Source organism: Furipterus horrens, unplaced genomic scaffold, assembly GCF_987537825.1.
Source record: "Furipterus horrens unplaced genomic scaffold, mFurHor1.1.pri manual_scaffold_7, whole genome shotgun sequence".
Classification (NCBI taxonomy): Eukaryota; Metazoa; Chordata; class Mammalia; order Chiroptera; family Furipteridae; genus Furipterus; species Furipterus horrens.
In genome coordinates this window covers 120,429,974-120,443,960 of record NW_028327177.1, presented here as the reverse complement: position 1 = coordinate 120,443,960, position 13,987 = coordinate 120,429,974, and the positions used below count along the sequence as shown (strand labels likewise).

The following is a 13,987-nucleotide window of genomic DNA, read 5'->3' as shown; positions in this document are numbered from 1 at the left end:
TGACTGATGGTTATTATAGAGAAGTCAATCAAAACTGTACCTATTGTGCCCTAATGATATGGATGATGTCTTTATATTCCATTCCTAGAATTGTTGCTAGTTACCAACTTTAAAAATCCACCAAAATCAGGGGAAATTTCCATGTAAGTGTTTAAAGATGGTGCATCATTATTGCTCATATGTCTGTTGAACCATAAGGTTCTGAAAAATAAGTACAGGATGGGACAAAAATAAGTGTGGTACTATTTTCTGTATGAACAACTGTAAACCTACTTTTGCCCAACCCTGTACAGGCTGTTTTAAAAGCAAGCTATGTCAATAGGTAGGCTACGAAATTTACAGTGCCACTAAGGAAATACATGGAAAAGTATTTTATGATTAAAATTAAGTGCTTGAAGCAAATTTAGAAATAACTGTAACTTTTAATTTAGAATCACAGAATGATAGAATGACTGGCCTTGAACTTCACAAAGTTGAGAAGTGGGCACAAAGAGTGTTAACTTCTCTTAAAAAGCACACCCATAATGAGCCTCACTCTAATGCTGAGAATGAACTAGCCAGACTGATAATAAACTTGAGTTGCTAATCCATGCTGTTTTATTAAGGAGTAAAACATAGGGGGGTGAGTCTGAGCCAAAACTTTGAAAGGCAAACCCTACTTTTCTTCTGCTGGGAGGTAAACTGGAGTCAACATGAAGCAATAAAAAGGATTTGCTAGCCTCCATCTCTTCATTTTTAACTGAAGATAAGCCCATCAACCTAAGAGGTTGCAAGATTTAAATTGGATAGTGGACATAAAACACCCAGCTAATTAGGGATTCAATAACTATTAGTTTTCTTCTCTCTTCCAAAATATAATATGCCTTGAAGCTTACTAGTTAGAGTCCAGAGAATGTAGGTTTACAATGCTTATATAGAATAATGGTCATGGTTTAGAGGTAGAAAGACCAAGCATAATGATTCTTATGAGAGTTTATTCTTACTGCATAATCATTTTTGTGCTATTTCTAGCACAGATAAAAGTTAATGTTCATGTTCTTCTCTGAGGTGATTCTCCACAAAAATATTGAGTTGGCCAAAAAGTTTGTTTTTTTCATAAGATGGCTCTAGCAGCACTTAGTTGTCTTTATTTATTTTTTAAAAATTGACATTTAATTTTTTATTTCCAAATATGAATATGTAAATACAGGGCTTGCCTAATGAACTTGATCACAAATATTACTAAAATTATTTACAAGATTATTTCTTTGTAAATTTTTTTAAATTTATTTTTTATTATATTTTTCCCATTACCATTTGTCCCCCTTACACTCTCTCCCCTTCACCTCTTTGCCACATCTTCTTAATCTACTCACCTATCAGTAAATACCTAGGTTGCTTCCATATCTTGGTTACTATAATTAATGCTACAGTGAACATAGGGGTATATATATATATATATATATATATGCTTTGTTTGTGCTATTACAGTTGTCCCAATTTCTTTTCCCTTTGTTCCCCTCCACCCAGCGACCCCCTCCCTCCAGTTGTCCCCCACTTTAGTCCATGCCCATTGGTTGTGCATATAGTTCTCCTCAACATCTTCCTATCTACTCCACTCCCTCCTACTATGCTTAATTCCTGTACCATCTCCCTCCCTTTCCCCTTCCCCTTCCCCACTGACCTCCCCCACATTGTTCCCCATACTTATAATTCTTTTCCCACTCTTGTTGCCTACTTAGTCTGCCTTTGTTTCAATTCCCTAGCTTCTGTTGTTGGTTGTTGTGATACAGTTTTCATTTTAATGTTTATAGTTTTGATTCTCCTTCTCCTAAACAAGTCCCTTTAACATTTCATATAACAGTGGTTTGGATCTGATGAACTCCTTCAGTTTTACTTTGTCCTGGAAGCATTTTCTCAGTGCTATTCTGAATGACGGCTTCACTGAATAGAGTAATCCTGGTTGTAGGTTTTTGCTTTTCATTACTTTGAATTTTTCTTGCCAGTCCCTTCTTGCCTGCAGAGTTTCTTTTGAGAAATTAGCTGATAGTCTTATTGGGACCCCTTTGTATGTAATTCTCTTCTCCTCTCTTGATGCTTTTAAGATTATCTCTTTCTCTTTAATTTTTGATATTTTGATTATAGTGTGTCTTGGTGAGGTTCTCCCTGGGTCCAGTTTTTCTGAAACTCTCTGTGCTTCCTGGACCTGTAAGTCTATTTCCTTCCCCAAGTTAGAGAGGTTCTGCTTCATTATTTTTTCACATAATTTTTCCATTTCTAGTTGTTCTTCTTCACCTTCTGGCAGCCCTATGATTTGGATGTTGGCCTGCTTATAGCTATCCAGTAAGTTTCTGAGCCTCTCCTCATTTTCCTCATTTCTCATTTCCTCTTTCTGCACTGGTTGACTGTTTGTTCTTTTCCTATGTTCTGATTTGTTGATTTGATCCCTGGTTTTCTTGCCCTCGCCACTAGTTTCATATGTGTTTTTGTTTATTTCAGCAGGACTAGCCTTCATTTCTTTCCCATCTTGTTTAAGATCTGCTGTTAGATCTGTAAGCATTTTTATAACCAAAGCTCTGAACTGTGCCTCAGAAAGATTTCCTATTTGCTCCTTTGTTAGATATTTGCTGTCCGATCAGCTGCGTCACTGGGATCTCTATCATGATCTATGCCATACTGACAGTTTTGTGTTTACCTTTGCTTTCTGGGCAGGGCTGTCACACCTCCTACACTATAGGGTGCAGAGCCCCATGTACTCGTCACAACCGGGTGACCCTTCTCACCATGATGTGGCATTTTCTGCAGTGGTGGGGGTCCAAGATGGATTCCTGCCATTCACTCTCTGCTGAGAGACTGGGAGCCTCCTCCTCCATCCCCACCTGCTCCAGGCCTCACAGTCCAAGGCAATGGGGATCTGCCTTCCCCAGCTTTGTAATTGCAAACTGATGGGTTTGGTCTGCAGCTGGGGGTGCTTGCCAGGCGCTTCTCGCTTCCCCCTACATACTGGTGTCTGTGTTTACCTCTGTCCTGCCTCTGTCACTGCTGCTGCCACGAACAGCACAGCTTGAACTCTTCTCCCCAGCTTCACCCCTCCTACCTGTCTGGACAAGCACCACTTCTTTAAAACTTCATATGCTAGACTTCCATTTATTTTTTGGAACTTCTGGTTATTTCTGGCTTTGCAGTAGTTGTATTCCTTCTTAGTTGTGGAGGGAGATGAAGTGTGTCAGTCTAGGCCTCCATCTTGGTCAGAAGTCTCCTGTGTTTGTTTGCTTTCGTGTTCCAGGGAGAGCTGTCGCTCCTTCTATGTTGTAAGGGGCAGAGCCTTAGGGATTTGTCAGTAACAGGCAACCTGTTTCACCACATTGTGGCACTGTATGTGGGGGAGGGGTCTGAGAAGGAACAATGCCACTTGCCCAGCACTTGCTCCTTTTCCAGGCACTTCTCCCACTTCCACACTGAACTGGCGCCTCTCTAGATGCCGCCCTGTCTGTCATTCCCAGAGTGGGTGGGTCTGTGGATGTTCTAGGTCCGTGGGGGCCCTTTAAACAAGTGGACTCTGCTGAGAGACTGACAGTTTCTGCCTCCGTCCCAACCCCCACTGGTTTGCACAGTGAAAAGCAATGAGGCTTGATTTTCCCTGGTGCTGGGACACTGAGCTGTGTGGTCTGGGTGAGGAGCTGGGAACACTCCCCAGGTGTTCCTCCTGACTTTTTAAAACATGTAACTATGTTTTCCGCCGGCCTGCTGCTGTTGCCGCTGCTGCTGCCACCACACCGCATCCTCTCCACCCTGGCTCCGCCCCTCCTACCTGTCTGGACAGTATTTCTTCTTTATATCTTTGTTTGCTGGACTTCCATGCGCTTTGATTTTCCGGAACTTCTGGTTGTTTCTAGTTTTGAGGTAGCTGTATTCCTTCTTAGTTGTGGAGGGAGATGCAGCATGTCTGTCTATGCCTCCATCTTGGCTGAAACTAGTTGTCTTTAACTTATTTCAAAACAACTTTGCTAGATTGTATTGTGACAGCTGTCATATCAGTGTGCATTAAAAAAAAATCAAAACTGGTGAATTTTTGTGTAGCCATCTTAATGTTGAAGATGGAAGAAAATATGCAACATTTTCAGCATATTATTCTTTATTTCAAGAAAGGTAAAAATGCAATTGAAATGCAAAAAGAAAAAATTTGTGCAGTTTATGGAGAAGGTGCTGTGATTGAAGGAATGTGTCAAGAATGGTTTGTGGAGTTTTGTGCTGGAATTTCCTGCTGGACATGCTCCACAGTTGGGTAGACCAGTTGAAGTTGATTGCGATCAAATTGAGACACTGAGACCAATCAATCTTATGCCACATGGGAGATAGCTAACATATCCAAAATACCCAAATCAATAAAATTACTGATGAGAATTAAAAATGTGTCCTTTATTTTACATAAAAGACTAAATAAACTTTTTGGCCAATGCAATATATAAATGGCCTCTTAAAGCTAACTGCTATTTTACCAACAGGCAGTATACATAATGATTAATAACCTGGCTTCAGGAATCAGAAAGAATTGTATTCTCTTTCTTCCCACAGTAGTACCCTTTTATTTAAGGTTTTGCTTTTCACAGTTTCAGTTATCTCTAGTCAACTGTGGCCCAAAAAAATTAAATGGAAAATTCCAAAAGTAAACAATTAATCAGCTTTAAATTGTGCACCAGTTTGAGTAGCATGATAAACTCTCCTTCTGTCCCTCCAGGGATATGAATCATCCATGCTATATACATTCTCTGCCTATTAGTCACTTAGTAGCTGTTTCGATTATTAGCCTGATGGTTTCGTTTCATAATACTTGTGTTCAAGTATTCCTTATTTTACTTAATAATGGCCCCAAAGTGCAAGAGTAGTGATGCTGGTAATTTGAATATGCCAAAGACAAGCCAAAAAGTGAACAGGTTTAAGTTCTCAATTAATAAGGAAGAAAAAATAGTCATATGCTGAGGTTGCTAAGACCTATGGTGAGAAAGAATCTTCTGTCTGTGAAATTCTGAAGAAGAAAAAAGAAATTTATGCAGGTTTTGCTGTCACACTTCAAATTGCGTAAGTTATAACCACAGAACATGACACGTGCTTAGTTAAGATGGAAAAAGCATTAAGTTTGTGGGTAGAAGACATGAAAAGAAATATATACATATTGCTATAGGTATTCATTGGAGGTTTTGGAACATATTTCCTTTGGATGAAGGAGACTACTATATGTGGTAGGAAGATACTATTCATTTGTAAAATAGGAGTGATAGTTATACAAGATCTTGAATAAGAATCAAATAACATGTTGGCTATAACACTTAGCACAGTGTAAACTCAATATGTGGCGCAACAATTAATAATAATAATTAAAAAATAGTTGGTAAATTAAACCCATGTGAAGAAAAATACTGAGTGTCTACACTTGCAACCACAATTTTCCTGAACTATAGCAGTCCCCCTGCCCCATTTCATCTCTTTAACTATGCTTCAGAATAAAACTGTATGAAGTTTTCGACTCTGACCTACCAAGAATAGCCAGCACCATGCTGTCTTTAAGAACTTCCATGGAGCCGGAGCACACAAAGTAGATGGCCTGCAAAGCATCTCCTTGTCGCAGCAGATACTCCCCTGGGGCACAGAAAGAGGTTTTAATGTGTAGAGACAGAGACCTGAGGCAGCCCCGGCTGGCACACTCAAAAAGGGACAACTGTAAGATTTCCTTGTTCAAGTGCATAGTGATGTCAGAACGCAGTTCATCTGGAAAGTCTTTCAGAAGCTGTCAAAAAAGATGAAAGAGGAAATCAAGTTGGGGTAAGTTTGTCTAATTTATTTACTTTGCAAGACAATAAGGATGTTCCTCCCACTGTTTGACCCACCAGAGTACAGAAGAGGAAATATCTGTATGTATATTCCTGGAGAGATTTTTCAATGACTGTGACCCCAGTATGTGCTATGAATAATAAACTGATAAGAAGTCTGAGAAATAAAATTAATTAATAAAAGACTATAGAATGAAAACACACAGCTCATTGTGACTTGCTTCTCACAAAGATTCAGCTCAAGGCAGAATATGTGGAATGTGGACCGTCTGGTCTTTCCTCTGGTGTCATGATTATACAAACAGAGGAGATACCAAATAATCACATGGAAAATGTTAAATACTAGTTTAGTTGGGGGGTTGGTGGAATGCTTGCTTGATTTATATGATGCTTTTCCTTACAGAGGTGGTCTGGGATATTTCTGGAAGTCACAGTTAATACCTTTGCTGAAAAACAGTATTTTCCCTTTGTTGGTTTTAAATGCAAACATTCACTTGATTAATCTAATACTGGGTGGGATAAAAATAGGTTTACAATTGTGAGTTATGTGAAACACAGAGGTTAGTCTTGCATTATTATTTAATAATTATTGTATTATTTTCCATACAAACAATTGTAAATCCACTTTTGCCCCACCCTGTTTTCCAAGTTCACACCATTCAACTACCATTAGAATAGGTTCCTTTCAAAGCAGGTTAAAAAGAATGAAAAGAAGTCCACCTAATTGAGAAAAGTAGCAAGTTATTATAAATCATTGGTCAATCCAAAGTGGCATGGTGGAAACACAAGCAAAAGCAGATGGAAGATGATGGACTGGACATCTAGAGGGTTTAAAAAATAAAAGAGAGAAGGAGTTGGTAAGTGTATTCTTCACTTCTGAGATCTACGTGCGAGCACCTTGCTTTTTACCTTAGACTATGTGCTTTCTGCCTGAATACATCAACATGAGAAATGAACATTACCTCATTTGAATCTATTCCATTGTTGACTGACCAGGTTGTTTGGAAATATTCGAGCATCCTCTGCTTGAGCTGCTGGGGCAGGTGATGGACACGTATGAAGTCCTTCAGATCCTTAGTTCTAGTGTGATAGAGGGACCATCTGGAGTACATTCTCTGTATGATCGCTGTTACATTTCCAAACACCAAGGCATGCATCAAGGCTGAAGAGAACAACACAACATATAATGGGAGAGAAATATGATGGCAGAGCACACCCCTTAGTCTATATTCATAGTGTATCTATCCTAAATTAAAGCCGAGCATGCTTATGTAGCTTCGTTGATACAACTCTTTTGATATGAGCATTTTGATGCAGCCACTTTTGTCAAAGGGTGCATCCTGATGCAGTCATTTTGATTCCATATGGCTTAATCTGAGCAAAAATATTTTTAAAAACCAAAACTCTCAATAATATGCACAATAGGCCCCTTTGACTCACACTTAATCTGTTAGCTGCCATTCTGGCTATGGAAATTTTTTTTTGTACTTTATTCACATCTGTAATATTTTAATAGTATTATGTATAGTTTAATAGCTATGGTGAAAGTTTTAATAAGCCATAAAATTTGCCATGCAGTTATAGTTTAATAGTTATTTTTATTGTAATAAAAATACATTTTAAACATAAGTGTCTATTATAACCAGTTAGCTTTTATGAGAATATTAAGTCTCTTCCCCAAAGCCATCATTTAAAATTAGTTTTGGGCTATTAAATATGACATTTATATTTCTAAAGGTATTGAGAAAGTTGCTAGAAATGTAATTAAGTAGTCCTGAGCAAACTGAAGCTGAGATGAATATGGATTCAACCATCAACCTTACCCTAGCTCCACAGCAACTTTAACTTTAAGGGAGATACCAGAATATCTGAAACCATTCGAGAAGCAGAACAAGTCACAGAGAAAACAGATATTTTTCTTATTCATCACTGCCATCCTGAGAAAAACTGGATGGTACACATAATACGTGACTCCTGTTTTGATGAGGTACTTTTGTTAGATGGTGTTTAATTGCTACTTCCTCACTGAGTCTTCCCCTTCCTGAAACCACTACCAAAGTATAATGAAATAGAAGGATTTGTTCTCCAGAATTTGAAGGTGAATAGGTATGAGGGATGGGTTTTCTACTGTAAAAAAGGAGAGTGAGTGAATGAGTTTCACTTTCCAGGAGTGGTTTCTGGGGGGCAGTGATCAGATACCTTGAAGTTACAGAAGGTGTGACAGGGTTTTGCATTAAATAATCACTTGGTGAACATGGAGTGGCCTGTGCAAACACCAGCAGAAAGCCCAGGAAGGCCTTGGACCACCTGGGACCGAGAAACTGGTAGATGACGTACTGACAACTATGAGCAGACCAATTCTCATTGATATTTAGATTTCAGTTCTTATGCGCATCCTGAGATGGGATTGTCAATGAGGTAAGCAGCTTGGGTCTGGGTGAAATAATTGGCTTTAGCTGTTTTTGGTAAACATATAAATAAACAAAACAAAGACAAACAAACAAATAAAACCACCAAAACTAAAAATTAGTAGTTTTTCTATTAGGATCTATCAAATTGTCCCTGTGCCCAAATCTCACAGTCCAAGGAGCTATATTAAAAGTTTCTTAGCATCAAAATGGGCACATTGGTGCAAATGTGTCCATATGTTATTGCATCTATCCTACTGAATATTGCAGGATAGCAGCAATTCAAATTCCCTTTTCCATACATTTATCAAATTAGTAACTACTGACTTACTAATTTCAATTAAATCTCACACTGCAATTAAAATTCTTTATCAGGTTAATATCATCATTTCTCTATGGAAAATATGGTCACTATGCCTATAGTCACCCAATAATAATAAGAAAGGCCTCAATATTTTGGGAAAGTTATAGAATAGGGCTAAATTTGGAATTATAATGTGACAGAGAAAATTTGAAGTTCAGAATCAGACACCTCCAGATTTGAAGCTTGACTTTGATGCTTAAATATTTTATGTGGAAGAAGAGACTTCTATTTATGAAAAACACTCAGTAAAGAAAAGAACTGATTCTGTTCCAAGTCAAAGAAATCAAACACTGATTTCAAGCTCTGTTAATACACTTATTAGCTCAATGTTTGGAAGCTCTGCCATCTGTAAAAATATATAATTGTCTTTTTTTGGAGATTAAACTGAATACCGAGAACAATTCTATTTCATTTATTTTAACACTGCTTTCCTTAATTATGTGTATGATTTTTAACTTTGCTTTGCTTAATTATAATGTGTGTAAAGCACTTAAAGTAAGAGAAGTAATATGTTCAGATCATTTAGCATCTTAATTGTACATTATCAATAGAATGAATTACTGGATTAATTGTAGCATTCGTAAGTGCTGTTGGTAAGTACTAGTCTACATCTGAGTCACCACAATTTCAAGGTCTCACTTTAAGATAGAAAAATACTTCTAATTTAAGTAGTTAGAAAATAAAGCCCTAGCTCTCATAGTTTTTCAGCTTCCAAAGTTATTATTGTCTCTCTGTCACTGGTTATCATTTTCACACTGGCAAAGAATGTGTGTAAATGTCAGGCGGAATCATTCCATCTGCTCTGAAAGTTTGACTCAAGAACTTCTCTAACCAGGTCAGCTTGGAAATTATTTTTCTTTTACTCCTGGCATATTTGATGTATATAATTCTTAAAGTAGCATGGTAGGCCTGCTGCTGAGTCTGAGGGAGGCTCTTTGTCTTTGTGTAGGAGTTTTATGTAAAATCGCATCTTAATATTAGGTCTTTGAAGGCACCTCAATAATTGGGATCTAATAAGAAAGTAAACAGAAGTACACTCTTTTAGGACTGCCTGGTTTGCATGCGCATGCTCTCTCTCTCTCTCTCTCTCTCTCTCTCTCTCTCTCTCTCTCTCTGTCTGTCTCTCTGTCTCTCTCCCTCCACCTCTCCCTCTCTCTCTCCTTTCCTTTCCCCCTTTCTTTCCCTTTTTATTCCCTTCTTCTCCTTCCCCACCTCTCTGGATTTGGGGCAATATTGCTCTCTTGATGTGTAACATCATTGCTGAGCTCTTCCTCTCTGCCCCCTTTCACAAATTCTTTATGAAGCAGAAAAAGGTAACTTCACAGTAGAGGAAAGCCTGGCAGAGACGTATTTCAAGTCAACATCACCAATAATGAGACAAACAGATGTTACCTTGATATTACTCATTGAAAAGGACACAACATCAATTCTGTGGTATCCTGACAGAAATGCATAACCGGGATTTATTTAGGAGCAAACATCAGACAAACTACAAAATAACTAGCTTGTAATCTTCAAAAGTGTCCAGGTCATGGAAGTCAAGAACAGACTAAGGAATTGATTTTCTGCATTACAGCGACATGACAATTCAATGCAGTGCAGGAATCCTGACTGAATTGGAGGTGAGAGGAGAGCTAGAAAGGCCATGTAAAACAACTGGTGAAATTTGAATTTGTACACTATAAATTAGACCAGGAGTTGGCAAACTATGTATGGCCCTCGTTGCTAACTTTTTTTAGCCAAATACTTTGCAGTGTCTTCGGAGTCTACATAGGGACTTTTCTGCTGTTATAAAAGGAACTCAGAGCTCAGGCTGTGATAATCTTAGCTGCCTTCCTTTTCTCTCCCACCTACTCCTTGCCCTGGAATTTTCCACTCCTTGCTACAAGTACTCTGCATTATGGATGGCAGATGGCAGAGAAAACAGAGTGAGAAGAATTTCCTAAATGATAAATTTAAATGGCAGTGTAAAGACATCTTAAAAACAGCCTGAATTTGTGAACACCATAGTCTGTAGGGCCCAATCCAATTATGTCAGGATAGCCTATGTAGGCTAAGTGGGCCTAAGGAAACTCTTGACTGTTAAGAGTTTCCCTCTAACCTTTTCATGGCAACAACGACTTATTTAAACTGGATACGTCCTCAGTGATGAATCATCTTCACTAGGAAGCTCTCTCTAATCTCGGAGGTTGAACTGATGGTCCTATTGATTGGGACTAACCTATTAGGTGACTATTAGGGAGTCATTACTAAGTATAATAAAAAATTTTTTAAAGACATGGAAAAATGTTATCAATATGCTTTGTTTGGTGGCAAAAATGATATGTGTAGTTGATACAAATATTTCAGAACATAGAGGCAAATGTGTGTAAAAGGGCTGAAAAGACTACCTTGTGGTGATGGGATTATATGTAATTTTATTTTTGTGTGTCTGTTCCAGTCTTTTAAAAAGCGCATTATAAAAGAAAAAATTAAAATTGAAGAAGAAAGAACTTTGTATGCCTAAGTATCTACTTCCATGACTACACTGTGAACTCCTAGAAGGAGAGTATCATGCATGTCTCAGTCATGTTTGTTTCCTCATCATCCAGCACAGCGCCTGGCATAATTTATGTGAGCCATCAAGATTTACGAAACTGACATGTACTTCTGGTAGTTTCATAATTTCTTTAAGAAGTTTTATAACCTAAGCAATAGCTTAGAAAATTTATGATGAACGGTTTAGCCCCAAACCCATCCCTTGACCCTCATCCCACTCTCTGAAAACAATCTTTTAAAATTACTTATTTAATCTTATTATGATTATTACCAACATTTTAGACAACACAATTTTATTTCCAGGGCTTGATTTATCATTTTTAGACAACCCCTAAAAACAACCTGACATGAAAGGTGACAATGCAGCTCACTGTTACCCACCTTCTCATCCCACCCTTGATAGTTATATTATTTAGCTCACTTATTATAATTTTCCAAGGTAGAAATAATATCAAACACATACATTAAGAAAATCTCACAAATGCTGAATGTATAGCTCATTGAGATTTTTCAAAGTGAACAGACCTATGGAGTAACACTCCCTGCCCACTACCCCCCCCCCAGCTCAGATGACTAAACAGGATATTATCAGCACCATGGGGCCTCCCTTGTGTACCTTTCATAGCAACTAACCAGCACCCTCATGAAAGATAACCACAGTTATGGATTATATTGCAATCAAGAAGCTTTGCCTATTTTTGAACTTTCTCTAAACAAACTCACACATTGTGCACTTTTTTTGTGTCTGACTGCTCTGCTCAGCATTGAGTTTGTAAGATTCATCCATGTGGTTGCAGATATAATAGTTCCTTTTTCATTACCATATAGTACTCTATTGAATAATTATTTCACAATTTACTCATTTATTGTCCCATTAACAGTCATTTGCAGTTTGGGATTCTTATAATAATGTTTCAACAGGCATTTATGTATATGTCTTTTGATGTATATATACATATGCATTTCTGTTGGATATACACATAGAAATGAAATTGTTGAGAGAAAAGAGGAATGTTCAGCTTTGGTAGATACTGACAAAAATTTTGTACCCATCTACAGTATAGGAGAAGTCGATATGCTCCATATCCTCTTAAACACTCAGTGTTTTTAAGTTACCATTCTGGTGAATGTAAGTGCTATCTAATTCTGATCTTAATTTGCATGTCCCTCATGAATGTGTAGAACACCTTCTTATATGGTTACCATCTATTTGGGTGTGGAATTCTATTTTTTTTCTCCAAAAACTTTTATTGAGTTATACTTTTAATATATAAATGTGTGTGGACATAATTATGCTGTGTGTGTGTGTGTGTGTGTATTTTTTAAGCTAGGGATATACATACCAGAATCTTGCCAATGTTCTGATAACCAGTGAAGGCTGGTTATGGGCCATTTTTTTCCTTTCTGCTGAATTAAAAAATATTTTTATAGTAAATATGTACAATTGTTTTTCTAATTTTAAAATTTTTATTCATTTTTAAACAGTGTGTTTTCACTGCTGTCCAGGAAGTTCATCAACTGCTTCAATTTAAGAATAGGGAAATAATGACTGGGTTCACATTTATCTTGTAATTTCATTTCAGTTGTCTAAGCAAACATTCAATTCTTTTCCAGTGTGGGTATATTAAAAACACTCATTAGGGTTTTTTCCCTTCCAAATATTCTGCATCAAAAAAAAATTTAAAATAGACTGAGCTCCTCTCGAATTTTTACAAAAATCCTAGATATCATTTTATAGAACAAAAACACAAATCTCCTTAACAGATTACTGTTTTGCTGCCAACAAAGACCTTCAAAGAGGTGATGAATGTTCTTTGCAATCCAGCTTCTCTTTAGATATTTATGTAATTCTAATTAATAAATTTTGAAAATCCTTTTATAGGTAGCTATGAAAGTGGAATTCTATTTTTTAAATAATTTACTTATTTATTTGTTTATTTATTTATTTTTAGAGAGAGGGGAAAGGAGAAAGAGAGGGAGAGAAACATCACTGTGTGGCTGCCTCTCACTTGCACCCCCAACTGGGGACCTGACGTGCAATCTAGTCATGTGCCCTGACTGGGAATTGAACCAGTGACACTTGGTTCACAGGCCGATGCTCAATCCACTGAGCCACAGCAGCCAGGGCTTTGGAATTCTATTTTTAAAGTGCTTTAAAAAAGATTTAATGCATTTTGGAGTTGTCTGCTCTTTTCTTGTTGATTTGTAAACATTCTGTATATACGCTAGATAAGAGTCCTTTGTCAGATGTTTGCAAATATTTTCTCCTATTCAGTGGCTTGCCTCTTCACACTCTTAATAATGCCTTTTGAGAAACAGAACTTAAATTTAGCAATCTTTCTTTTATGCTTCGAGCTATTTGTTTCATGTGTAAGAAACCTTTGTCAGATCCACAGTCACAAAAATGTTCTATTTTATTACCTTTTAGAGGTTTTATTGTTTTCTTCTTCACATTTAAATCTAAATTTATCTGGAATTAATTTTAATAAAATGTACAGTTTTTAGAGTTTAATGTAAGTGTGACCCAGTAACATTTATTGAGAAGATCATCATTTCCCCATTGCATTGCAGTGCCAGCTGTGTTATAAAGTGATCATATGCGTGTGGGCCCATTTCTGCACTGTCTTCTATTCCTTTGGCCTATTTGGTCATTCCTAAGCCAACACCATACTTTGTAAACTACTGTAACTTAATAATACATCTTGATATCAGTAGCATAAATCCTCCATTGTTCTTCTTTATGATTGCTTTGATTAGTTTTAGCTCTGCATTTTTACTAATTTTTAGGAAAAGCTTTTCATTCTTCAAACACACACACATACACACACAAACACACATCTCCTGGGATCTTTATTGGGATAGCACTGAAT

General features: G+C 37.2%; 1 protein-coding gene across 1 annotated transcript in view; it reads right to left on the bottom strand.

The window, feature by feature from the left end:
* The window catches only part of KCNH8 (potassium voltage-gated channel subfamily H member 8), a 331,588-nt gene that overhangs the window by 74,039 nt on the left and 243,562 nt on the right, over positions 1-13,987 (bottom strand). The window contains exons 9-10 of the mRNA XM_090283012.1: positions 6,770-6,969; positions 5,515-5,764 (exon numbers count right to left, since the gene is read on the bottom strand). Coding sequence (XP_090139138.1) covers positions 5,515-5,764; positions 6,770-6,969 — 450 coding nt within the window. The remainder of the gene's footprint in view (positions 1-5,514; positions 5,765-6,769; positions 6,970-13,987) is intronic.